General features: G+C 38.2%; 1 protein-coding gene, 1 long non-coding RNA gene and 1 pseudogene across 3 annotated transcripts; 1 reads left to right on the forward strand and 2 right to left on the reverse strand.

Moving 5' to 3' along the window:
* Nucleotides 1-1,451: 1,451 nt before the first annotated feature.
* Nucleotides 1,452-2,223, reverse strand: LOC104732588 (uncharacterized). The gene is made up of 2 exons (XR_758902.3): nt 1,946-2,223; nt 1,452-1,789 (listed from the first exon to the last, which is right to left on the reverse strand). It is a non-coding gene; the product is annotated as an uncharacterized LOC104732588 (long non-coding RNA).
* Nucleotides 2,224-4,849: 2,626 nt separating this feature from the next.
* Nucleotides 4,850-6,382, forward strand: LOC104733825 (F-box protein At5g36730 pseudogene; annotated as a pseudogene).
* A 4,411-nt stretch (nt 6,383-10,793) lies between these two features.
* LOC104719317 (acetyl-coenzyme A synthetase, chloroplastic/glyoxysomal) lies at nt 10,794-16,824 on the reverse strand. Of its 2 annotated transcripts, none has more exons than XM_010452150.3 (20): nt 16,444-16,824; nt 16,096-16,151; nt 15,107-15,320; nt 14,859-15,002; nt 14,588-14,743; nt 14,364-14,486; nt 14,099-14,267; nt 13,785-13,867; nt 13,587-13,688; nt 13,410-13,498; nt 13,232-13,322; nt 12,859-12,972; nt 12,601-12,677; nt 12,441-12,519; nt 12,293-12,361; nt 12,010-12,185; nt 11,785-11,841; nt 11,603-11,693; nt 11,244-11,342; nt 10,794-11,120 (listed from the first exon to the last, which is right to left on the reverse strand). In XM_010452150.3, exons 1-20 carry the CDS (start codon nt 16,498-16,500, stop codon nt 10,935-10,937), a joined length of 2,232 nt encoding a protein of 743 aa, XP_010450452.2. In that variant the 5' UTR covers nt 16,501-16,824; the 3' UTR covers nt 10,794-10,934. The 2 variants fall into 2 exon arrangements, with proteins under 2 accessions (XP_010450452.2, XP_010450453.2); XM_010452151.3 differs by having other exon boundaries at nt 16,341-16,492.
* Between the last annotated feature and the right edge of the window lie 8,669 nt (nt 16,825-25,493).

The following is a 25,493-nucleotide window of genomic DNA, read 5'->3' on the forward strand; positions in this document are numbered from 1 at the left end:
TGTTGCATGTTTCGTGTTTATGATTACATGTTGTTGCATGACATGTTATTACAAGTAGTTGCGAATGCTTGTAGAATAATTTTGCTTAGCTTATCAGCTTCCGCATGTTATCTCTGATTGCTTGTTGTGTTGTGCGCTTGCTTGTCAATTGTTTAATTCGCTTGCATGTAGATCTTATGCTTGCATATTGCTTATATTTGCTTGCATGTTGATTATTTTTGTTCGGATGTTAATTATATATGCTTGCATGTTGTTTGTTGATGGGGTTTGGGATTGGGGTTTAATTATTTGCAGGAACCCTGAGCTCACTAAGTAATCTTAGATTACTTATGATAATATTGTTGTGCTGCAGGTAACCCTAGAGGGAACTAGAGGGTGTGGTAAACGATAGGACTCCGGAGTAGTTTTATTTTGGTGTCTATCGTAAAATTAAAAGTATGTTTTATTGTGAACAAAACTTTGGCACTAAGCCTTGTTAATCTTTTGTATAATCGTTTGTAGTAAACTCATTTAAGTTTTAATGCAATCGGATTTTTTTTAATTAAGCGAGTCGTGATGATATAGACTTTGTCCGAGTCGGCTCAACACACGGCGTATCTGTAGGGTTGTAAAGCCTTAAGGACGTTTCGTGTGGTCGGGAACCTCACCGATGGACTGGCCAAAAGGGTCTTGATTCGTTCTTGTACTCGGCCGGATCGTCGGTGGACGTTTCCATAGTGACGTCTCAGGGCTGTCTGATGGCCTGTGTGGTCATAGTGCGGTTCGGGGGCGTTACAGGCACACTCTCCCGAACATCTGCATAATTAATGGAAATCATGTTTTAACACAATTAATGCAGGGCAATTTGTAGTTGCCCAGATTAAATGCAAGAACATCCTTCTTTGGTAACCAACTTCACCTTCTCTTCACCTAATATCTTCTTCAGATCTATTTAAGTTTAGGGAAGTTTAGTCCTAAACAATGGCAGCATTAACTCCAATAAACTCCTTTTTACCACAATAAAACTCGTACTTGACTGTCCATCCCGCCATTAATACATGTCCCATTATCATTAATATCTTCCAGTTGAATTCCCCCGCCTCTACTTTTCGTCCTTTAAACGAGAGGCTATTTTCGTCTTTTACTCCCTTATTAACCCCACGTAACTGGTATTTTTGATAAGGGATCAACCAAACTGGCATTTTTGAGAAATTTTTAAACCAAAATGGCATTCTTGGCCCAAATCCAAGTCTCTAACACACATTTCGTCGAACACTTTGGATGCAGTGTCAACACTCGCATGCATTGGCGGAGTAACAACGAACGAGACTAGTGGAAACAATAGCGACAGCAGGAAATCCAGATCGAATAATCGAACCGTGAAGCTCCAAACATTTCGGAATCGAACCGTGAAGCCACGGATAAGGGAGTTCCAAGCCGAAGTTGATGGAAAATATATATAGATTTTGATGAACAACAAAGATAAAAGTTTAAAATATATTTGATGAATAACAAAGATAAAAGTTTAAAATATATTTTGATGAATAACATATTCTATGATCTAATCTATTCGAATCCAATACATACATACATTCTTTTCACTTATTACAACCCTCATAAATAAAGATACATCATAACCTACGTTTGTATCTCTTACAAATCATGCATATGCATGCACATAGTAGGCAAGTGTGTCATAGTCGTGGTGAACCCGGAGGATGACCCTTCGATGGTCCTCTTCTCGAACTGCTCGGCTTCGTTTGAACCTTTTTTTGGAATCCGATCTGTTTCAACCCATCTTTCCCCTCTACTGCAGTTCAAAAACACATCACTAAATTAGAAGAGTCGCACTCTCGTACTAACATTATATTAGAACTATCCAAAAAGTTTAAGAAAAGTGATTAGTATTTACAAAAATTTAATAGTTGGTTTATATATGCAACGTTTGTAGAACGAAACTACTCACTGATTTTTCGGTGTAATGTTAATGATTCAACAGAGAAAGCTTGCGGTTGGCTGAGAAATAGAGAAGAGAGGAGAAGCAAAGCAAATAGAATAGTTGAGACTTGTGAGCTTTTCTGATCTATATTGCTTTCTCTATTCACAAATCTATCTCTCTTCTTCATCCTCCAATTATATATAAAATACAAATATATACTTCCACCAACCATTTTCCTTTTTATTTTCTGACAATACTTCCATTAACTTGTTTATTAAGGAACTTTTTAGCGACTCGTAGTCGTACGTGGAAGGATGCATGGGTAGATCTTGCGGCATAGTTCTTGATTGAAATTGAAATATGGAATAATTAGAATTTAGAAGACAAGAAGCAAGTGTTGCAAATCCGACATATATATTTTGGTTTCATAACTTGAACATTTTTAAAAATTATCATCATCTATACATCATTTTCTTTAAAAAATGTTATCCGAAATACTACAAATTTGACTTGATTAAAGACCTTAATTGATTATTTATTAAGAAATGCATGTACAAGTGGAGCACGCAATGAGCCACCTTTTTGGCATGTGGTCGACAGTTTGAAAAGTCCAATATTTTTTTGGTAAAATGTAGCTGCTTTGAAAGTCCATTACGGCTGCCTATTTCATCAAAACACTACTCTTTCTTTTGAATTCCTTAGACCATCATTAGTGGAATAAACCACCATAGTTACTCTCACATTAATTAATTATTTAATTATATAAATAATTATAAATTTAGTAAAACAACCCTAAAAGAATTTAAGCAAAATCACCCTATTACTAGAGAATCTCACAGAAAGTTACTCAAGCTTTTAAATAATAATTTTTTAATTTGTGTTTATTAATTATCAAACTTTAATTATCTAAAATAATAAAACAATTATTAAATTTTTTATATTACATAAAATAAAAAACAATATTTTACAAACTTTAGAATATTAAAAATATTTTACAAAATTCCGGATTGTAAACATATTTTATAAAATTCGAAATATTAAACATATTAAACAGAATTTGGAATAAGATTTATTGTGCGGTTGCACCAAATTTTTTGACAGATATGCTCAATCAAGTCTTTTTGCAAAAGATCATGCATTTGTGTATCATGAACATCATTTCGAATGCCCATCATATTATGTAGATTATGTAGATTAATTATCAAACTTTAGTTTTTAAGATAATCAATCAAAGTATATACTCTATCTATATATAAGAGTGTGAAATGAAGAAGGGACACTCATAATATATAATTAGTCTTGGTTTGTCTTTCCTTTTTATCAAGTTTCTTGATGAATGGTGAATTAAAACAAATATTGCATTGCATGATGAATGGATTAACATAATACAATCAAGAACATTCATAATATAGAAGTCGAATTGTAACTAAAGTTTATTTTGTTGATTGCAGCGATAGCTTGATGGTCATAATTGTAACAAAAGAGTAAAAAAGAGTTTCCGATCAAAACTTGCATAGTATATAGCATAGATTCACGTAGTACCATTGCTTCATACATCCGTCCAAGATTTACATGTTAAATCATTCAATGGTGGCTAACTTAAGCTAAATCTATCAGCGACTTGCAACTGCAATAAATAAACTTCTCATCAATCAGTAAAAAAAATTATGTGGTAAGCTTTAGTTCCAAGTTCCAACACCAATGTGATGCCTCAAGACCAGGGTATATGAGCAGAAAAACTCAGAGCCAGCTTCGAGGATTGAACGGGTCTCGACCATTGAACCTGCAAGAACAAAAAGCAGAACCTGCAGTTTTAAAAATGAAATCCTGCAGTTTCTATGATCCCATTCGGTTAGTTAAAAACTCAATCTTCTTCTCTATCTCCTCTATCTCATATAAGATCACCCTCGGCTCTTTCCACACAACCTTGAATGCGTCTCTATGAATCAGCTCGTATTTGCATAAAAAGGATACCAACTTTTGTCATATTTGATTATCACTAATGTTACTACATTCACATGACCTTGTTGAGCAATACAAACATTCACTTAAGCTAATCCCATGACCTTGTTGAGCAATGTAAAGAACTCTCGGTTCCTTTCACTTTCCTCTGCAAATTTAACAAATCCATAACCTTTTGATCGCCCAGTACTTGGATCAGTAACAACCTTGGCACCTCTAACTGAAGATACTTGTAATTGTAGCTATTTTAAGAAATCTGCAAATCCAAATTCGACATCACTTAATCTACTTAAGCTAATCCCAAGATGAGAATTTTCCAACCAAAATGCAATACAAGAGAATATTGAGCTTAATCCAATCTACTTAGGCTTATTACATTCTGATTCTAAGCTTAATCCACTTGAGCTTTGCTATTGAGCTTTAGTTAGCCAATAAACTCTAACAAGAGATTGCAAACAAAGGAGTTACCTCGTCACGGCTTTTAGGCCATGGAACCAGCTGACGGTAACCTTTAGGAGGCGGAACTAAGCAATTCAAGCCTTTACCTTTCGCAGGACAGTGACGCTCGACTGTAACCTTCTCCGTCTCAGTCACCATCGACGGAGGCGGTTGTGTTGTGGCGGGGATTTGATACGGAGACCTCTGGGATCGAGCTGCCGTTGTTGTCGCAGCATAAGAAACCTCCGCCGTCGTTGGTCGTTGGTCGTGAGAACTTCCAATCGCCGTTTGTGTATCGAGAGAGAAAGAGAGAGAGAAATGGAAAGAAAAAATTCCTTTAATATTTATGTATTTACGAATGAGAATAAGCCACGTAAGGTTACTCATGGGGTTGCTTCAGATGCTTCCGGGAATCGATTCTCTCCTAAATTGATCGTAAGTAGATTTTTTATTCAGTTTCTGGGCCCCAAATGGTTGAGTAACCATGAGAGTAACTCCCAGTAAAAATACTCTATGAACAAATTGCACCAATCCAACTTCTTTCAACTATAACTTCAAAACTATTTTTTCTTTGGTTGACTATGTCAATTGTAAATACTAAATAGTAATCCGAACAACTACTTTGGATTTAAAATTTGATTGAATTAATATTACGTTTTGACATAAAGAAGACTTTCTTTTTTTGGGTTTTTATTTTCCTAGATTAGAAGCCTACGATTAGCCCAATGGGTTTCTATATCTTCAATTGGTGTTAGATAAAACAGCCAGAAGAAATCGGACAAAAAGGTAGCTTGACCTAACTTGGCGGAACAGAAACAGACAACTTCAACGATGGCTATGTCCGATCTTCCAAGGGAATTGTTGGAGGGGATACTCTCTAGGGTTCCGTTACAGTCCACCAAAGCAGTTAGGTCTACTTGCAAAAACTGGAACACTTTATCCTACGATCAGAGCTTTACAAAGAAGATCACAAGATTAGCAATCAAGGAAGATGAGCTTCTGGTGGTCATGATGATGGATTACAAGGTTTTTTTAATGAGTGTTAATCTCCATGGAATTCATAACCACAACGACGTTAAATCATGTATCGTGCATAAAGCTAAACTCATTTGCCTAAACGATGGTGCGGATCATGGAGTTGATAACATATCTAGTGTCTTTCACTGCGACGGTTTATTGTTATGCATCACCAATGACATAAGCTATACTCTGGTGGTTGGGAATCCTTATTGTGGGCAATTCAGGTCGATCAAACTCAGAGAGGATCACAAGTTATTTGACAGGTACGCTCTTGGATACGAGAAGAACGACTCGTTTCGTAACTATAAAATCTTGAGACGTTATGATAAACGCTTGTCTAGATTTTATGAGTTTGATATCTACAATCTTACCTCTGGCTCTTGGAAGGTTTTTCATTTGGCGCTTGATTGGAAAATCCCGTCTTTTCAACTCGGCGTGTCTCTCAAGGGAAATACTTATTGGTTTGCTAGAGAGAGGTGTATAGAAGAAGTAGGAGGACTAAGAACAGATCTCCCTGGTTTCTTGATCTGTTTTGATTTTACAACTGAGAGATTTGGACCGCGTCTTCGTCTCCCCTTTGACTCTTATTGTGATGAGGATACTGTGACTCTCTCTAGTGTTAGAGAAGAGCAGCTTGCGGTGTTATTTAAGGGCAAGTATACATTGAGGATGGAGATATGGGTTACGAATAAGATTGACCCTGGAGAAGCGTCGTGGAACAAGTTGTTCTTAGCAGTTAATCTGACATCACTCACTGGTCGTCAGTTTTTATATTGGGCTAGGAGTTTCTTGATTGACGAGAAGAAGAATATCGCTCTAGTTCTTGGTAAAGATGCATCGAACCCTACACGCAACCTAGCTTATATCATTGGAGATGGTGGATATTTTAAACAAGTGTATCTTGGAGTATCTACACAAGAATCTTGTTACCCACTTGTGTGCTCTTATGTCCCAAGTTCAGTGCAAATTAAGCAAGATGCACAAGTGAGCAGCGACATCAAAGCGTCTTGGCTGAAACGTTTCTTTAATTTTTATGCATCTTAATTTGTGAGTTATTTATGTTTTTAAATAGACCTAATCTATGGCAATATAATACCTAATCCATGTGTTTACTGTTTCCTTTTGGTCACCATAGCCTCTTCTTGTCTTCTTTATATTTAAATGTAATTAATTTTATAATCCTATAAAAAAAATTCTCCAAAACCAAACTCATGAAATTGAAATTTCTTTTATTAATAAATTTCTTTTATTAATGACTTAGCTGGAGAAGGCACAAACCCGAGGAACCAGGAGCAGGAGAAGGGGACAACTGGTGGATCTAAGCCACCCAAACCAATACTGGATAAATGAAGATCTTAAGCTGGAACTGCCAAGGGCTTGGAAACAAAGCAACTATTGGTTATCTTAGGGATTTGTGGGGGAAGCATAGGCCTGATTTTTTATTTTTATCTGAAACTAGACAGCCTTATTCTCATTTGGAATCTTTTGTTGGTCATTTTGGTTTTTCAAATTTAAAACGGTTGATCCTATTGGTTGTAGTGGCGGTTTAGCCTTATTTTATAATAATGATTATGATGTTTCAATTTTATTTGAATCTAATAGATTGATTGATGTGGAACTTACTTATAAAGGACAAACTCTCTTTTTTACCTTTGTTTATGGTGATCCGGTTCCAGCAAACCGTGACTTAGTATGGGAACGCTTAACACGAACTGGTCTATCTAGAGATTCCCCCTGGTTTCTAATTGGAGATTTTAATGAATTAAAAGGAAATCATGAAAAGCGTGGAGGTAAACTCCGTCATGCATCCTCCTTTGTCGGTTTTAATACCATGATTAGACATTGCGGTTTGCTAGAATTCCCTGCGGTTGGGGATAGCTTATCTTGGCGTTGTTGGCGAGATAAAAAGCCAATCAGGTGCCGATTGGATCGCGCCTTGGCCAATGAAAAGCTACATAACATCTTTAGTAATGCATATACGGAATATTTACCCATGGTGGCTTCAGACCATAAACCGGTTCTCGCACTCCTTGAGGATATCGTCCGGCGAGGGAGAAACTGTTTTCGGTTTGACCAGAGGTGGCTCGATAAAGAGGAGAAACAACGATTCCAACGGATAAATTTATGGACAAGATCATTAAATGCCGCCAAGCAATCTCCCAGTGGCGGAAAACTCAGGTCCCTTATGGTCGGGAATCGATTGAGGATATTAAAAATCAATTAGCAACCGCCCAGACAGATGACTCTGTTTTGGTTGAGACCATTTCGGAGCTCACTTGGAAACTTCGCGAGGCTTATCGGGATGAAGAAATTTATTGGTACCAAAAAAGTAGGAGTCGATGGATGCGGTTCGGGGATCAAAATACTAGTTATTTTCATGCCCAAACAAAACAAAGACGATCGAAGAATCGTATTGTGGGACTCCATGATGACTCTGGAAACTGGGTTACGAAAGAGAAGCAGGTTCAGAGCATCGCCGCCTCTTATTTCCAGGAACTTTACACATCCTCTGAACCTTCGGACTTTGAGGAAACATTGGATGAAGTGTGCTCATCTATCACGGATGACATTAATGATTCTCTAACACGATCAGTCATAGAACAGGAAATCAAGGAGGCTTTATTTATGATGCACCCAGACAAGGCTCCAGGACCGGATGGGATGACGGCTCTGTTCTATCAGCGTGCTTGGGATACGGTTAAATCTGATTTAAAATTATTGGTAAATTCCTTCTTGCAGGATGGTATTTTTGACAAGAGACTAAATATGACAAATATTTGCCTTATTCCAAAAGTGGAAAAACCTACTAAAATGTCTGAATGGAGACCCATTAGTCTTTGTAATGTTGGATACAAGATTATTTCCAAAGTCTTATGTCAGCGGCTGCGTTCTTTTTTACCGGCCTTGATATCTGAGACACAATCGGCATTTGTTGAGGGGCGTTTGATTTCGGATAACATCTTGATTGCTCAGGAGATGTTTCATGGTCTTCGTACTAACCCTTCTTGTAAGGGTAAGTTTATGTCCATTAAAACAGATATGAGCAAGGCCTATGATCGGGTAGAGTGGTCCTTTATTGAACATCTACTGAGGAAACTTGGTTTTTGTGAAAAATGGATTTCTTCGGTTATGTGGTGTGTGACATCGGTCCAATACAAAGTATTAATCAACGGTCAGCCACATGGGTCTATAATTCCTACCAGAGGGCTTAGACAGGGAGACCCCTTGTCACCCTACCTTTTTATCCTTTGCACTGAGGTTCTCATTGCAAATCTTCGCAAGGCCGAGCGGTTAAAGCTTATCACAGGTATCAAGGTGTCGACTGCTTGTCCCGCGGTCTCTCACTTATTATTCGCAGACGATAGTCTTTTTTTCTGTCGTGCTACGAAAGAACAGTGTGAGGCTGTTTTAGGGATCCTTCGACAGTATGAACGGGTCTCTGGACAGCAAATAAATTTCCAGAAATCTTCGGTCCAATTTGGACACACAGTTACAGTAGAATTACGAGATGAACTAAAAGGGGTTTTGGGGATCACCAACCTGGGCGGGATGAGTTCATATTTGGGTATTCCGGAGAGTCTGGGAGGCTCAAAAACAAAGGTATTTTCCTTTGTTCAGGATCGATTGCAAAAAAGGACAGGTGGTTGGCCCGCACGCCTACTGTCCAGGGGGGGAAAGAAGTTATGATAAAATCAGTAGCAACTGCCGTTCCTACCTTTGTCATGTCTTGTTTCCGCTTTCCGAAAACAGTCACACGAAAACTCACTAGTGCGGTTTCCAATTTTTGGTGGAGTGCTTCTGGGGATACACGAGGACTGCACTGGATAGCCTGGGACAAGTTATGTGTTGATAAGGTTGACGGTGGTCTGGGTTTCCGGTGTTTGGATGACTTTAACACCGCCTTGTTGGCCAAACAACTTTGGCGCTTGATTACAGCTCCAGACTCTTTATTTGCAAAGGTTTTTAAAGGACGATACTATAGGCATTCCAACCCTTTGGACCCAATCAAATCTTACTCGCCGTCTTATGGCTGGCGGAGTTTGATATCTGCTCGCTCTCTGGTAAACAAAGGACTCATTAAACGGGTAGGATCCGGTAATTCCATTCTTGTATGGTCTGATCCCTGGATCCCTGCTCAATCCCCGAGACCAGCATTGCGTTCGGGATCATTAACTGATCCTACGCTTAGAGTTGAAAATTTTATTGACAGGAGTTCACAATCCTGGAACTTGGCCCTACTCTCGGCATCTTTTGAGCCGGAGGATGTTGCCATTATTTCTGCTTTACCTGTTGGTAGACCAGATTCACCGGATAGCCTGGGTTGGCACTTGACAAAATCTGGTCTGTATACTGTTAAATCTGGGTATAAAGCTTTGCGTCAAAATCAGGCGGTGTCAACACCTGTTTTCGGCCCTAGCATTATTCCTCTACAGGCTTTTGTCTGGAAGATTCGGTGTCCACCAAAGATCAGACATTTTTTATGGCAAGCGATCACGGGTTGTATGGCGACAACATATAATTTGCGACGACGCGGCATGTCATGTGATTTGGAGTGTGGTTGCTGTGGCTTTTCTGAGGAGACAATCAATCATGCCTTATTTTTATGCCCTCCGGCCAGGCAGGTTTGGGCTCTATCCTCTTTCCCAACATCACCGGGCTGTTTCCCTTCATAATCTGTCTATGCAAATATGGATTATTTATTCTGGAGATTTCAGCAGAATCCCTCAGCGGATTTTTATCCCTATATTCTATGGTACATTTGGAAGGCTAGAAATGACAAAATTTTTAGTAATTTGGATTCCAATCCGTTAGCAATTCTACAGTTGGCGGAGGAGGAAGCTAAACTCTAGATATCGGCACAAGCTGATATAGTTGAGAAACCATCCACGGAGGGCCCTCATCCCACTATCGGTCATGTATTAGGGGTAACGGCTACGGCCAACATACATCGGACCAGCTACTGATGCTTTGTGGATGGATCTTGGAAGATAACGGACCAGTATACAGGCCGAGGATGGTACTGCATTTCCCCGGAAGGGGATTTCCCCACCATGGGTGCGTCTAACCTCCGCCGTAGCTTGTCACCTCTCCATGCAGAAGTGGAAGCTTTAATCTGGGCAATGCGTTGTATGATTGGTGCGGATATTGAGAATGTGGTTTTCCACACAGACTGTTCTGACCTGGTGAAGATGGTGTCTTCGCCGTCCGAGTGGCCTGCCTTCAAGACATATTTGGATGAGATCGAGGCGGACAAGGAAGAATTCCTATCTTTTGCACTAGTTCACGTCTCCCGAACGCAGAATGGTAACGCTGACAAGCTAGCACGACGTGCCAGAATAGAGTCACATCTAGTTACCTATGTAAACGTTTTTCCTACCAATTGGCTCGTTTGAGCTAATCTTGTAATCTGTCAGCAAAAAAAAAAATAAATAAATAAAATAAAAGCACACAACAATATAGTCAGCTTACTTTATTCCTCCCAAACACCTGAATCTTGTTTCAGATTTTTTAGTACCGATTCCTCTATAAGACACTAGAAACATAAAATGCACAAAACTCCATCACTCTCCATTGGGTCATACGGTATTGGTTTACATCACACATCAGCAAGTGCAATAAGCTGATCAACTACACTAGGATCCGCAAGTGTGCTTATATCTCCAAGCTCTTCTAATTGCCTTGAAGCAATCTTTCGCAAGATTCTCCTCATTATCTTTCCGCTTCTCGTCTTTGGCAACCCCGGTGCCCAATGTATTCTGTCCGGTGCTGCAAAAGCCCCAATCTGAAAATGGCAAAATTTTATAACAAAACTCATTACAATATCGAAGTGTGAGAATAACACTTACTCAAAAGTTTAGCATCTATAAAGCTTTAACTATTCACTTTTTTCCTTAATATATCATACCTGATTTCGGACCATTAGTACTAGGCTTTTCCGAAGCTCCTCGCTGTAAGCAACACCCTCCAGAAGAGTGACAAACGCATAAATTCCCTGACCTTTCACCTGAAACAAGCAAGAGACTTGACCATTAGTTCCATTGGTTCCTCATAAGAACCAAACTGATTACTGATTTTATTTCACACTGGTAAACGAGGAACGCAGAATCAAGAACAAAATCAAACCGACGAATCAATTACTAGGCACCCTAAACATCATAAGTCATTTCTATTTAAGCTCAATGACTAACAAGCTAATGTTATGTACGTATGAACTCTTATCTGTGCTTCATATCCCAACAACTTATGCATAGTTAGTCCACATACCTCATGGTCTATGCCTACAACAGCTGCTTCTGCACATTGAGGATGTAAAACCAGAGCAGATTCCACTTCAGCAGTTCCGATTCGATGGCCACTGTGCATTAGAAAAAACACAAACTTAAGCGGTAGGAATATTATAGGAGGTTTAGAGAATTGATTGACATCATTTTAAAATTGCCTTCTACCTGACGTTGATAACATCATCAACCCTCCCCGTAAGCCAGTAGTAACCATCCTTGTCTCTGGAATACAAAGTCAAACTTATTATAAACTTAGTAACATAAACTTAGTTACAATCAACCGACTTTGGATATTATCTATACATAAACATGATTCTATCTAAGCCATAGTTGAAAGATGGCACAATAACTACAATTTTGGTTTCGTCAAAAGTTAGAGAGATTGTCCACCTGCTGCAACCATCACCACTGAAATAATATCCAGCAAAAGGTTTAAAGTATGTGGTTTCATATCTATCATGATCCCCAAACAGAGTTCGAAACGCCCCGGGCCATGAACCTTTCACACAAAGATAACCACTACACTCGCCTTCGATTTCATTGCCTTTTTCATCAACTATGACAGGCTGCAGAATACACAGAGAGATAGAGATGAGAATGATTCCCTCCAAAGACGAATATCTGTAGGGCGAAGCAATATGCTAAATATAAATTTGCAATACAAATCACAGACCTGAACTCCAAAGAAAGGGAAAGTAGCTGAACCAGGCTTCTGCGGCCAAGCACCTGGCAATGGGGTTATCTGCGATGCAATTTGATGAACATGAGAGAGAGCATGCTAGAGGTTTTAAAAGGCATAAAGAGAGAGAGTAGAAAGTTACCATGAAGCCACCAGTTTCGGTTTGCCACCACGTATCTGAAATGGGACACCTTGAATCACCGACTACATTGAAGAACCATCTACATCAAAGAATCGGTAAACAATTAAATATAGTTCCCATTCAACTGCAAGAATAAAAATAGAGATATTAAAGTTCAAACCTCCAAGCACTCGGATTGATGGGCTCTCCCACACTTCCAAGGACCCGTAACGATTTGCGAGAATAACGTGTTACAAACTATAACAAACAAAATAAGTTGAAAATAATTAGTAAATGATTTAGATACCTAAAAGTATTATCTCCACATAAGGCTTAATTTACTAACAAATATATACAGCCGTAATTTTGTAGCTTTCAAAGCATCATTTACAATGCTGGTTACTTTTTCACCATAACAGAAAGATTGCATATATCGCACCTTATCGTCATCACGCATGAGAGACCTCACCAACGTTGGGGCGGTATAAAATATAGAAACCTTGTATTTGTCAACAATATCCCAACAGCGTCCAGAATCAGGGTAGTTTGGAGCCTGTTCAAAACCAGATGATACTATCACAACCACAAGTTCAATCCAAGTGAAAGAGAGCAACAGTAAAACCCATTTCCTCTTAAATGCTGATAGCTCTTTAGCGTATTACTATGGGAGAGGCACCTAGAGTTGAACTCATTGATTCAAGACATTAACTGATACTATGAGAGAGGGGCCTAGAGTTGAATTCATTGATTCAAGACATTAACTGATAGAAAATCATATACAACTAAAATTCTACAATATCTAAATAGATTACCCCTTCAAAGACAACAACAGTGGCTCCATTTAGCATTGGTCCATAAGTAACATAGCTATGGCCAGTTATCCAACCACAATCTGCCGTACACCTTATGTTAGAGAAGCAAAGAGATTAGCACTCTATAGCATAGCTTTATTAAAGAATTTTAACAGTCAAGACAAGTTTCTTTGCATACCAGTATACATCTGTTGGTTTGTAGTCAAATGCATATTTGAATGTTGTAGCCGTGTAGATCATATACCCTCCAGTTGTGTGCAGGACACCCTTCAAAGAACCCATATTAAAGATATTAGATAGAGAAATTTAAAACAAATTAGGTTAAAGATTCAATCTAACCAAGGACCAAAATTACCTTTGGCTTTCCAGTACTTCCACTGGTGTAGAGCAAAAACAAGGGATCTTCAGCATCAACCCATTCCACCTCACATGATGTTGGATATTTAGGAATGACATCCTAAAGAGATCACCATCACCCACAGAAGACTTTAAGAACCATTGGGAAAATGAAATGAAAGAATTTTCTCGAATTATTAAGAAGGTCAGTAGTTACCTGCCACCACACGTCTCTTCCATTTTGCCATTTTGTGTTTTCCCGTGTTGTCGCTGATGAGTTCTCATAGGTCAAGCAGACATCTGTTTTTAGAGAAGCAAAAGACAAAACAGCCAAAAATCATCAGTTACGAACAAGCAATGTCTGTAACCATCTTTTATTTCCTCTGCTCGGAGAACAAACTTATAAAAAAATGGTAAAGAGAGGGGGAAAAAATCAAACTGTGGTGCAAACCATGACGAGGAAAAACCGGCAAATGTAACTGGGAATATCCAGTTGAATCCAAATTATGATTTTGTTAAATAGAGACTAACCTACAGAGACTCCATCTTTTGAAGACTGGTCAAGTGCAGCATCAACAATAGCTTTAAGGTTTATAGTCTTAGGGCCTCTTTTAACAGCATTGCAAGTCAGTATTACTTTTGGCTTGCAATCAACGATTCTTTGAGCAAGAGAGTCAGCAGAAAATCCAGCAAAAACAACCTGGGGGAGAACTGAATTAATTTCGAAAACTTGTTTTGTGTTAATGAATTAGGTATATGTTGCACTGTAGACAAATGTACAATGTTCACAGGTTACCGAATGAACAGCTCCGATCCGTGCACACGCAAGCATAGCGATGGGGAGTTCCATCAACATTGGTAAGTAAATTGCGACAGCATCCCCCTTCTTCACTCCAATATCTTTCAAGTAATTAGCAAGCTGCAGAACCAAGGAAAAGGAAAAATGCAGTTCCAGAAAATTAATGAGAAAGAAGAGCTCTAGAGGTGGTTGGAGAAGACAAACAACAGTGTTTATTATACCTGGCAAACTTGTTGAAGCAACTCAGAATAAGTTAAGGAAGCATCTACCCCAATTTCATTTCCTTCCCAGTACATGGCTATTTTATCACCCAAACCAGCTTCAACATTTTTGTCCAAACAGTTGTAGCAAATATTGGTGATTCCCCCCTTGAACCACTGGTCATACAAGATTACAGACATGTCAACACGACGAAAACATTTTCTCATAGGATATGCAGAGAATAGAGTAGAGAAAGGATTAGGAAAGGAAAAAAAGAAGAAAAATATCCACCTCAATGCGAATAGGACCCTTCCTGACATCGAGATTTTCTGAAAACACTTGGTCACCCCATTTCTGCTTCCAGTAAAATTCAGACGCAATGTCAGACCAAAAACCAGCAGGGTCCTCCACCGACCTCTTATGCATTTCCATGTACTGCACGCAAATAACAAGAAGATCAATTAATTTACAGATCATTAAAGCAAGTAGAGAAGACGAGGTGTGCTGATTCAGGACTCAATTGATGTTGGAAGATATACCTGTTGAGGGGAGGAAACAAGAGCCTGGCCGGAGAATTCCTTGCTGGGAAAGATGAGATCATTCTCCTCGGATGCAAGGGATTCTCCTAAAACGACGGCGTTTAACTGAGAGATCTTACCAGCACCTGAGGGTAGCTGGGACATGGACTCAACATGCCTCAGGTAATTGGAAGACATTGTCCTACGGAGGAGAAGATTGTCCGATGGGGATGATCTAGTATACACACACAATAATAACTTAGAAAACTGAAACCACAATGACAAATGTCTTGACCTATGTTATAATTAACTGAACCAAAAAAAATCCTTGTTAGCCAGCCAGCAAAACAACCAAATGATAAACCAAAAATGATCCAAATCAGAAGATCCAAAATCTGTAAGAAGTCAGACATAAAAGAAACACTTCCGGGTCTTGCTCTAACAAATCTAGAAACAAAGTTGGTATTATTCATACTCACCTACAGGGGAAAAGTCTGTAGACTAAAACACCGACTTCAAACAATGTACAAAACACTAATAAAGGAAGACACATACAACTATTACACTAACGAAAGAAGGCTGCTTCATAACGAATACAGTTAAAGAAATAAGCAACCAAATCGAAAAGTCTGAAAAATAAGTGCAAGCTTTTAATACTGAACAATTTACCAAGACCGGTTATTCTAAAAACCAGCAATCATGTTCAACATTCAAAGGACCATGAAAAGTTCATACTCCATAGGGTGGCCAATGCTGTTCAAAGGACAGCTATTCAGATAAATAACCATCAAGACATAACACAACTCATCAAAAAAATATCAATCATAACACAATAAAGATTTTAAAACCCCTAAACCCTGAATCATTATCCCTATTTATGGCCATCATCATATCAATATAAACACCATTAAACATCATCATCATATCATTACTATAATCACTACATCAGGGGGTTTCAATACACCATATCCCATACTTTCTAAATTTCTATAGAACTAAAAAAAACTCACCTTTGAGTAGACGGAAGGATTCGAGATCCAAGTGATGATCCACTAATTTTCGGATCCTGAACAAAAAAAAAAAATGAAGAGTCTTTATCAGATCCCGCAACAAAACAAAATCGGAAAAAAGACTGAAACTTTTCGTAACCCAAAACATAAACAATAAACACAATAACCCAAAGATCATTTCTTTAATATTCCAAAGATCCTAGGCTTCGAATTTGGGTTTGAATAAACTGGGAAAATTTACTTACTGGGTTATCGGATAAGAAGAGTGGAACAAGAAATTTACAGAAAAAAAAAAAAAAAAACTTGAGATTTAAAGAGAGAAGATGATCATAGACTTAGTCAACTCACCAATGAGCCAGAGCTGGAGACAACGGTGAGAATCGGGGAAGAAGAAGCTATTTTCATTTTTTTTTTTCCTTTTTTTTTTGCCTTAATTAAGTTAATTTATTATTCCTCTCTCTCTATCTCTCCTCTCCTGTTCTGTTTTCTAACTTTTTTTAATAATTAGTTGTAATAATGAATAAATAAATCTCCTTGTGCTCACCTACTTATGTATATATATCCCTTGTGCATAAATTATATTCGCATTTGGCATGAACGTGACTCCCATACATGCGTTACGGTTCGTGTCTGTGACCAATTAAGTACAATGCAGAGATTTTGTTCAAACGTAATGGACCACACGTATCTTTTTTTTCTTTTTTTTTTTTTGTTCAAAAGACCACACGTATCTAAAATAAGATAGTTCATGTGCGTACTGGTTATATTAATGTACTTGTTTTTGATAAACATATAAATTATTACTTCTGAAAACATATGAGATCATTTATCTACTTATAACACTGATTTTTAAATATCCCAAAAACACTGGTCTTATCTTCTACGCATTTAGTGTGGTGACTTTTCAATATTTGTTCACTAGTTGACAAGTTCCATACTTCCATATATACAGTTTGATCTGCTAGTAGGACACACTCTTCTTCAACACGAACCAGGCACTGTCGATGGTTTGGATGGCTATATATGAGCTAAAAAACAAAAAGGGCTTTCATATTACAGATCCCATAAGAAACTGAACCTTCTTTCTTTTTTGTGCACAAACAAAAAGGGCTCTCATACTACAAATTTCTTAGAAACTGAACCTTTTTTTGTGCACAAATTTAATTAAATCTTTATTTCACATGTTTTCTTAAAGAACAAAAAAATTTGGACCCTAGTTTCTGTATATACGTAATACGTTTTGCACAATGTTAAAAAAATTGTTAGACGGTATCTAGGCGGTCAATACGGGCTAGTGCATAGGTGGATAAATCAGAGTCTAGCTGTAATCAAAATATAATCCAAATAATTTGACCGCTTACGCCAATTTTCCCCGAAACAAACTGCCTAAACCAGTATATCGATTACACCATCTCTAATGATGATTACAAGAGGTTCTAAATCAATTTTTATAAACTAAAAAATATGAAAATTAAATTAAAATGCCAAACACAAAAATAGAGTTGGTTCTAAATGTAGAGGTTTTGGAATCAACTCTAAGGTTTTGGAACCATATTGTAGTTTTATATTTTTTAATTATAAAAATAAATAGAACCTCGAAATTTGGAACTATGGTTGGAGATGTCTTAAACGGAAATCGCAAAGCTTGGGCTTTTACAAGCGCCTAGGTGCAGGCATATCTTAGGACATAAGCAACATAGGCATTTTTCATGGGTTCAAATCAATTTTAAAAGAATCAATTCAAAAGGGTACATGTCGTTATCAACCTGTCATGATTCTATTGCACATTCACCCATTTCATGAGTCATGACGCCTATAATCGTAACAAACATTTGCTTCTGCAAACACCAGCAGGCCCAACCGCTTACACATTGTTAATACCAGTAAATCTACACATCTTTTAAGCCAGTCGAACTCAAGTGATTCTTATAATATTAACAATCTTTTCATGTGAAACTCCCTGATTAAGAAGAAAAAACAACGTACTTGAGTCTGCATATGTTGGGTGAAAAAAGATCGAAAACATATCAGAAAATGAGTTTGAAACGAAAGAGTAGCCCAGGCCATTAGGTTTGTTATAGCTCTATACCATCATCATCAACTAATTTATCTATTTGGTACAAAAGTTATAACACCACAACGGAATTCATGTATAAGAAGTAGTAGTAGCTTTGGTTTCCCTTTTTTAGTTTTCAATCCTTTTTACCTTTGTTCTCTTCATCACCTTTCAAAAATTTCATGAACCAATACGCAGATGATTTTGGGTGACGGGTTAAACCGTTCTTGTTGTCTACATGTACCAAACCGAATCTCTTGGTGTACCCTTGCACCCACTCAAAGTTGTCCAGCAACGACCATGCAAAGTATCCCTTTATGTCCACTCCATCGCTGTTTCAGTTCTCGCCATTTACAAAACGCTTACACTTGTTGTAAAACCCGATCAAACTTGACCAATACGAACACGAATCGAACGCACAACGTGAGAATTGAACTTGAGAAAACTTAAGAAAGAAAGAGTTAAGAGACGACACACGATTTAACGAGTTCACGTTTCCAAGGTGGAAACGCTACGTCTTGCCGGAGTTAACTTCTCCAGTAATCCACTAGAACGATGATCAATTCCGATTACAAAGCTCTCACCTCTCTCTCTTCTGTAACTGATTACTCTTTCTCTCTAATCTCTTCTTAACAAGATCTAACAACCTTCTAATCGAGATTAAGAGAAGATAAAACGATAGAGTTAAAGAAAGACCGATCTACCCTCAGTTGTTTGTAACAACCTCCATCTGTGCCACTCACACGTGACTCTCCCACGTGTGAGCTTCGAGCTTGCATCGAACCCTCTCATACACCGAGAGTCTTCTCTACACTTAAGCATTTCTCGTTGTTCAATCTGAGTCATAACACTTCAATTCTCCACCTTGACTCTGATTCTACAGCTTAGCTTTAACTCCATCTAGTCTTGGATTACCTTCCTCCGGAACTTGAGTTTCACCACTCCTCAACCTGAGCTTGACCACTCAGCACTCGAGCTCAACCGCTCCTTCCTAAGTTCAACCACTCAATACTTCGAGCACAACCGCTCCACCCTGAGTTCAACCACTCATACACCCAAAAACTTTGGTACTTAGAAACTTGTAACCCGGAGCATCTCCAGTGCTCCATCCAACTTATCCACCGGAAGTACTTTAGTAAAGATGTCAGCTGGATTACATTCACTAGCAATTTTAATCACCCTTACCTTGCCTTCAACAATGATATCTCTGATAAAATGCAACCGGATATCTATATGCTTGGTCCTCTCATGATGAACAGAGTTCTTTGCCAATGAGATAACACTTTGAGAATCAGAGTGTACCTCAACAAAATTCTGAGAGAATCCAAGTTCAGCTGCTAACCCTTTGAGCCAAAGAGCTTCTTTCACTACTTCTGTTAGGGCCATATACTCAGCCTCTGTTGACGAGAGAGACACCACCTCCTGCAGTCTCGACTTCCAACTGATGGTGTTCCCTCCTACTGTAAAAACATAACCACTGGTAGACCTCCTGGTACCACTATCACCAGCATGATCCGAGTCACAATATCCTCGCAACATGAAATCATCTTGCTTCCTAAAACACAAACTCCTTTTCTCCGATCCTCTTATGTACCTCAAGACCCACTTGGCCGCCTCCCAGTGACTCTTAAGAGGTTTTCCCATGTACCTACTAATAACTCCAACAGGATACGCCAGGTCCGGCCGAGTGCCTATCATTGCATACATAATACTACCCACAGCATTAGTATAAGGAATCACCTTCATCCTACCAGATTGTTCTTCATATTCCTCATCCGTAGCTGCTCTCAATTTGAAATGAGCTCCCATTGGTGTAGCTACCGATTTAGCTTGATCCATATGAAAAGTTTTCAACACTTTTTTCACATAACCTTCCTGAGACAAAACCAATGTCCCTGCTACTCGATTTCGTATAATCTCCATACCCAAAATTTTCTTAGCATCTCCCAAGTCTTTCATCTCAAACTCCTGACTCAGCAACTTCTTTAACTCTTGGACATGGAACTTACTCACTGATGCAATCAACATATCATCTACATATAATAGCAGATATATGTACAGTCCATTTTTCAACCTTCTCCAATAAACACAGCTATCATAGGCGCTTCTACTATAACCTATCCCCTTCATGAACTCATCAAATCTCAAATTCCACTGCCTAGGAGACTGCTTAAGACCATACAAAGATCTTCTGAGAAAACATACCCGATTAGGATGGCTTTCGTCTTCAAAACCCTCCGGTTGAGCCATCACAATATCTTCCTCCAGAAAACCATGTAAAAACGCCGTCTTTACGTCCATCTGTTGAAGCTCCATGTCAAACTGCACCACCATCGATAGCAAATACTGAATTGACACATGTTTTACCACCGGTCCAAAAATCTCAGAGTAATCTACTCCTTCTTTCTGGGTATAACCCTTCGCAACCAAACGAGCTTTGAACCTTGGAGCTTCAACACCAGGAATACCAGGTTTTCGAGTGTAAACCCATCTACAACCAACCACTTTGGCATTCTCCGGCTTATCTCCAAGATCCCAAGTATGGTTCTTCTTCATAGAAGTCATTTCCTCCTTCATAGCCTCATTCCACTTCTCCCAGTCAGGATCTAACAATGCTTCCTTATAGGATCCTGGCTCAGATTTTCCTCCATCTTCAGTGTAGTAGGCGAAACCCACCATATTGGACTCATTATACCTTTTGTTAGCCTTGATCGCTCTTTTACCTCTATCCCTGACTAGCTGATAGTCACTTAAGTCCTCCTCACCCTTAGATTCCACAGTTTCTTCTTCAACTACAGACTCTTGTTGATTCTGTGACGACTCACCTCTGACTAGAATCTTGTCCGCAAGAATATCAGTTTCCTGTAACACTCCACCTTGATCAAGCGAGTCTGAAATCAGCTCTTGATTCTGTAGCTCCGAGTTGAGAACATCAAACTGCGAGCCATCCTTAGCCTCTTTGTACATAACTTCTTCCCTGAAAATAATATTTCGACTTATGACACATCTTCCTTCTTCTGGAACCCATACCTTGTACCCTTTAACACCTTCAGGATAACTGGTAAAATAACCCTTCTTCGCTCTAGGATTCAGCTTGCCTTGGTCCGCATGAACATAGACTAAACAACCAAATTTTCTGAGCGAACTCAAGTCTGGCAACCTTGATGTCCACCTTTCTTCTGGGAGATCACATTCAATAGCTGTAGAAGGTGACCTATTAATCAGATATACTGCAGTAGAAGCTGCTTCTGCCCAGAATTTCTTCTCCATGCCACTCTCGCTAAGCATACTCCTCACCTTGTCCATTATAGTACGATTCATCCTTTCTGCGATTCCATTTTGTTGAGGAGTATAAGCATAAGTCATGTGTCTTACAATACCCTCATCTTTACAAAACTTATCAAAATACTGATTACAGTATTCTAAACCATTGTCAGTTCTCAACTTCTTAACCTTCTTCTCAGATTGAGTCTCCACCATCTTCTTTCAATCCACAAATTTCTCAAAAGCTTCATCTTTCCTTTTCAGAAAATAAATCCACGTCTTTCTCGAGAAGTCATCAATAAACGATATGAAATACTGACAATTCCCTAATGATACTGGATTGTGCGGAGACCCCCATAAGTCTGAATGAACATACCCTAATCTCTCTTTCGTAACATGATGAGCAGGTGAGAAACTTACCCTGTGGTTCTTCCCAAACACACAGTTTTCACAAAACTTCAACTCTCTAATGATGTCTCTTTTCAGACATCCTTTCTTCACTAGAACCTCGAGTCCACTCTGACTCATATGACCGAGACGACTGTGCCATAAATCTGTCTTGTCTTTTGATAACTCCGAATAATAAGACTCAGCAATCTCCGCTTCTCCTTGCAGAAAATAAAGCGTATCCCTCTTTTGACCTTTCAGAATAGTCGAACACCCTTTGATCACCTTTAGAATACCATCTTTCGATTTGAACCAACATCCCTTGTCCTCCAAGTTTCCCAGAGATATCAGATTCCTGGACATAGATGGCATATACCTGACATCTTTTAAAACCACAAACGCACCACTTGAATCTTGAATCTTCACAATATCAATTCCTTTAACCTGTGACAAATAATCATTTCCCATCTTCACATATCCAGACTGCACCTCTTTAAAATCATAAATCCAGTCTCGCCTAGGAGACATATGAAACGAACAGCCTGTGTCCAGAACCCATTCATCAGCTTTGCACCCGGATGTCACCAGACTCTCATCTACCGCCATTAGAACCATAGCAGAATCAGCTTCACCTTTAGACTTTGCTAAACCAGCTTCTCCCTTTTCAGAACCTTGAGTCTTTCCTTTATTCTTTTCAATCCACTTGAAACATTGCTTCTTGAAATGGCCTTCTTTACCGCAGATCCAACACACTCTCTTGTCATCCTTTGACTTAGACTGAGACCTACCTCTACCTTTGTTACTCTGACCATTATATTTCTCCTCAGACCTTCCTCTTGCAAAATGTCCTTCCGAAACTGACTTGTTATTTTGAGCCACCTCCCTTTCTTTATCTCGTGCAGCTACCATCACATCGTCCAGTCTCAACTTTTCTCTACCAGTACTGTAGTTCAACGTCTCAACTAGACTATTAAACCTAGCAGGTAGAGAACTCAGCAAGATTATCGCCTGTACCTCGTCCGAAACTTCGATTTGTAAATGATTGAGATATGCAACTATCTTCAAGAAGTCGTCAATATTATCATCGATCTTCTTGTTTTCTTGCATCTTAAACGTGTAGAAATTTAACTGTGAATACACGCGATACGGAAGAGAAGTCGGCATGAACATCTTATCCAAGGTTGACCATGCTTCTGCTGCGGTTTCACAAAGCTCAATGTTCCTCAAAACCTTATCTGCAACATTCAAGAAGATAACGTTCTTCGCTCTATCACACCGCTCTAGTCTCGCTGCATCATCCGACTCACGTTTCTTTTTCTTTTCCGGATCTCGTTCTTCTTCCTCCGTGAGAGGCGGAGATGAAACCTTCTCAATCGACACGTCCTCCAACCCGATCACACTCATATGAACTCGGATCCTTGTCTTCCACAATGAGAAATCCCCCGAACCATCAAACACCGCAATCGGAACCCCAGACATCTCCGATTCAATTAAACCTAGCCAAAACCGTGGCTCTAATACCAATTGTTGTAAAACCCGATCAAACTTGACCAATACGAACACGAATCGAACACACAACGTTAGAATTGAACTTGAGAAAACTTAAGAAAGAAAGAGAGAAGCGAGACGACACACGATTTAACGAGTTCACGTTTCCAAGGTGGAAACGCTACGTCTCGCCGGAGTTAACTTCTCCGGTAATCCACTAGAACGATGATCAATTCCGATTACAAAGCTCTCACCTCTCTCTCTTCTGTAACTGATTACTCTTTCTCTCTAATCTCTTCTTAACAAGATCTAACAACCTTCTAATCGAGATTAAGAGAAGATAAAACGACAGAGTTAAAGAAAGACGGATCTACCCTCAGTTGTTTGTAACAACCTCCATCCAAGCCACTCACACGTGACTCTCCCACGTGTGAGCTTCGAGCTTGCATCGAACCCTCTCATACACCGAGAGTCTTCTCTACACTTAAGCATTTCTCGTTGTTGAATCTGAGTCATATCACTTCAACACTGTTATTACCTCAATGTATAATGTGAATTACTTGACATTTTTCTACAAATTGCCTATATCTCTGTTTCCTACGTATTTTTTGCTAGTAAACATATGAAAGAAGGGAAAAATATTCACTCCCTTGATAGCCTGAGAGACATTGGCAAGGTAACTCTTAAAATAGGCAACTCAAGGCTTATCGTCGAGCATATCATGATTAGAGGCAGATCTGTCATCTTCATCATCCATACCTGTTGTGTTTTACCAAGAGATCTAAACCTCAGGATGTATAAAATAGAAGTTCGATATGACCATAAATATTACTTGTTTAAATGCCAATAAAATTGTTCTGGTCCTCTTAACAAACTATGCACTGTACCATATTAAACTGAACAACAGAAATATAAAGATAGGATATCATTCTCAGTAATATATATTGGAGGTTGGCTGTATTTTTTGCTGATGTAATTCAAAGTCTTTCGGATTCCCAAGGCACAACATAAAGCCAATCGGAAGCAGCCTGTAATTGGAACACAGTGTTAAGTTGATTACTAGCTCATGCATACCTGTCTTTATTACATGTGCATAAGAGTTAATAGAGTCATTAGATTTAGCGGAGACTATAACAAGAGTTCTTACCCTTTCACCTATTGGCTCTCCGTTTTCCCATTCAACTGCGCACAGAAAAAAGGGAGAATGATTATTAGGAAGTAACTAGGTTAATATTCGCGCTATGCAGCAGGTTGTTTTTTCAATATAACTATAACTTATTTACTATGAAATTGTCGTCTCAGTTGAATTATGTTAACTTGTATAAGCTTTGGTTTACTTTTTGGGATAGCTTACTAAAAATAAATTCATTTTTATGATACACTCTAGATAACAATATTCTTTTTAATATGCCTTCGTATACCACCATATTTCAAAAGACTGGTGATATAATACATATATACATGGTATATCCGTATATTTATATTGAATATTTATACATGGTATACCCGTATATTTATATTGAACTAGGATTTAACCCGCGGTACACTGCGGGATAATATTTTTAATCAATATTTTTAACTTTAAAAATTTAAAATTTATATTGTATTTATTTGTTATTTATTATTGTTTTATTAATTTTGAAAATATAAAATTTTATAGGTATTTGATATAAGTATTCAAAGTATATGATTTTGTAGTGTTTTCAAGGTTTTAACCCGTGTGGTTTATGTATAATTTAGTAATACATTTATCTTCTGGTACACATTTAAAAGTGTTAAAAAAAAAACAATTCCACTTAACTCCCTATATGGATTAATGCCAACCCGTCTCACCAAAATCAAAATAAGTTTTTGCGTAAAAAAAATAATCAAAATAAGTTTTTTTAATTAAGTTTAATTATGTTAATTGTTTTATCAAATTAGCATATTTTTATAGTTTATAATTTTCTCATGTCAATATATATAGTTTATGATAATTAATAGAATTTTAACTTTTTTGGTACTTCCTCAAAAGTAAAAAATAAACCAAATTTTATGGGTGGTTTTCAACATATTTAATGTGACATTTTATAATTGAATTTTTGGTTTAGGAAATTTATTAATGTTAATATAATTATGGAGATTGTAAACTTTTGTTATGGAAAATCTGTTGTATATCATTTAATTTTGAGAGATTCTAGCATCCATAAAAATAGTTTTGGAG

Source organism: Camelina sativa, chromosome 12, assembly GCF_030686135.1.
Source record: "Camelina sativa cultivar CO46 ecotype springtype chromosome 12, ASM3068613v1".
In the NCBI taxonomy this organism is placed as follows: domain Eukaryota; kingdom Viridiplantae; phylum Streptophyta; class Magnoliopsida; order Brassicales; family Brassicaceae; genus Camelina; species Camelina sativa.

What these genes read in the sequence shown, in the direction of transcription:
- LOC104719317 (XM_010452150.3), bottom strand. Translation starts at nt 16,500, where the DNA reads ATGAAAATAGCTTCTTCTTCCCCGATTCTCACCGTTGTCTCCAGCTCT. An exon ending in GAAGTACTGGAAAGCCAAAG is followed by an intron (nt 13,499 to 13,586) that starts GTAATTTTGGTC and finishes GGTTCTTTGAAG; the next exon opens with GGTGTCCTGCACACAACTGG. An exon ending in GATGATGTTATCAACGTCAG is followed by an intron (nt 11,694 to 11,784) that starts GTAGAAGGCAAT and finishes TCTAATGCACAG; the next exon opens with TGGCCATCGAATCGGAACTG.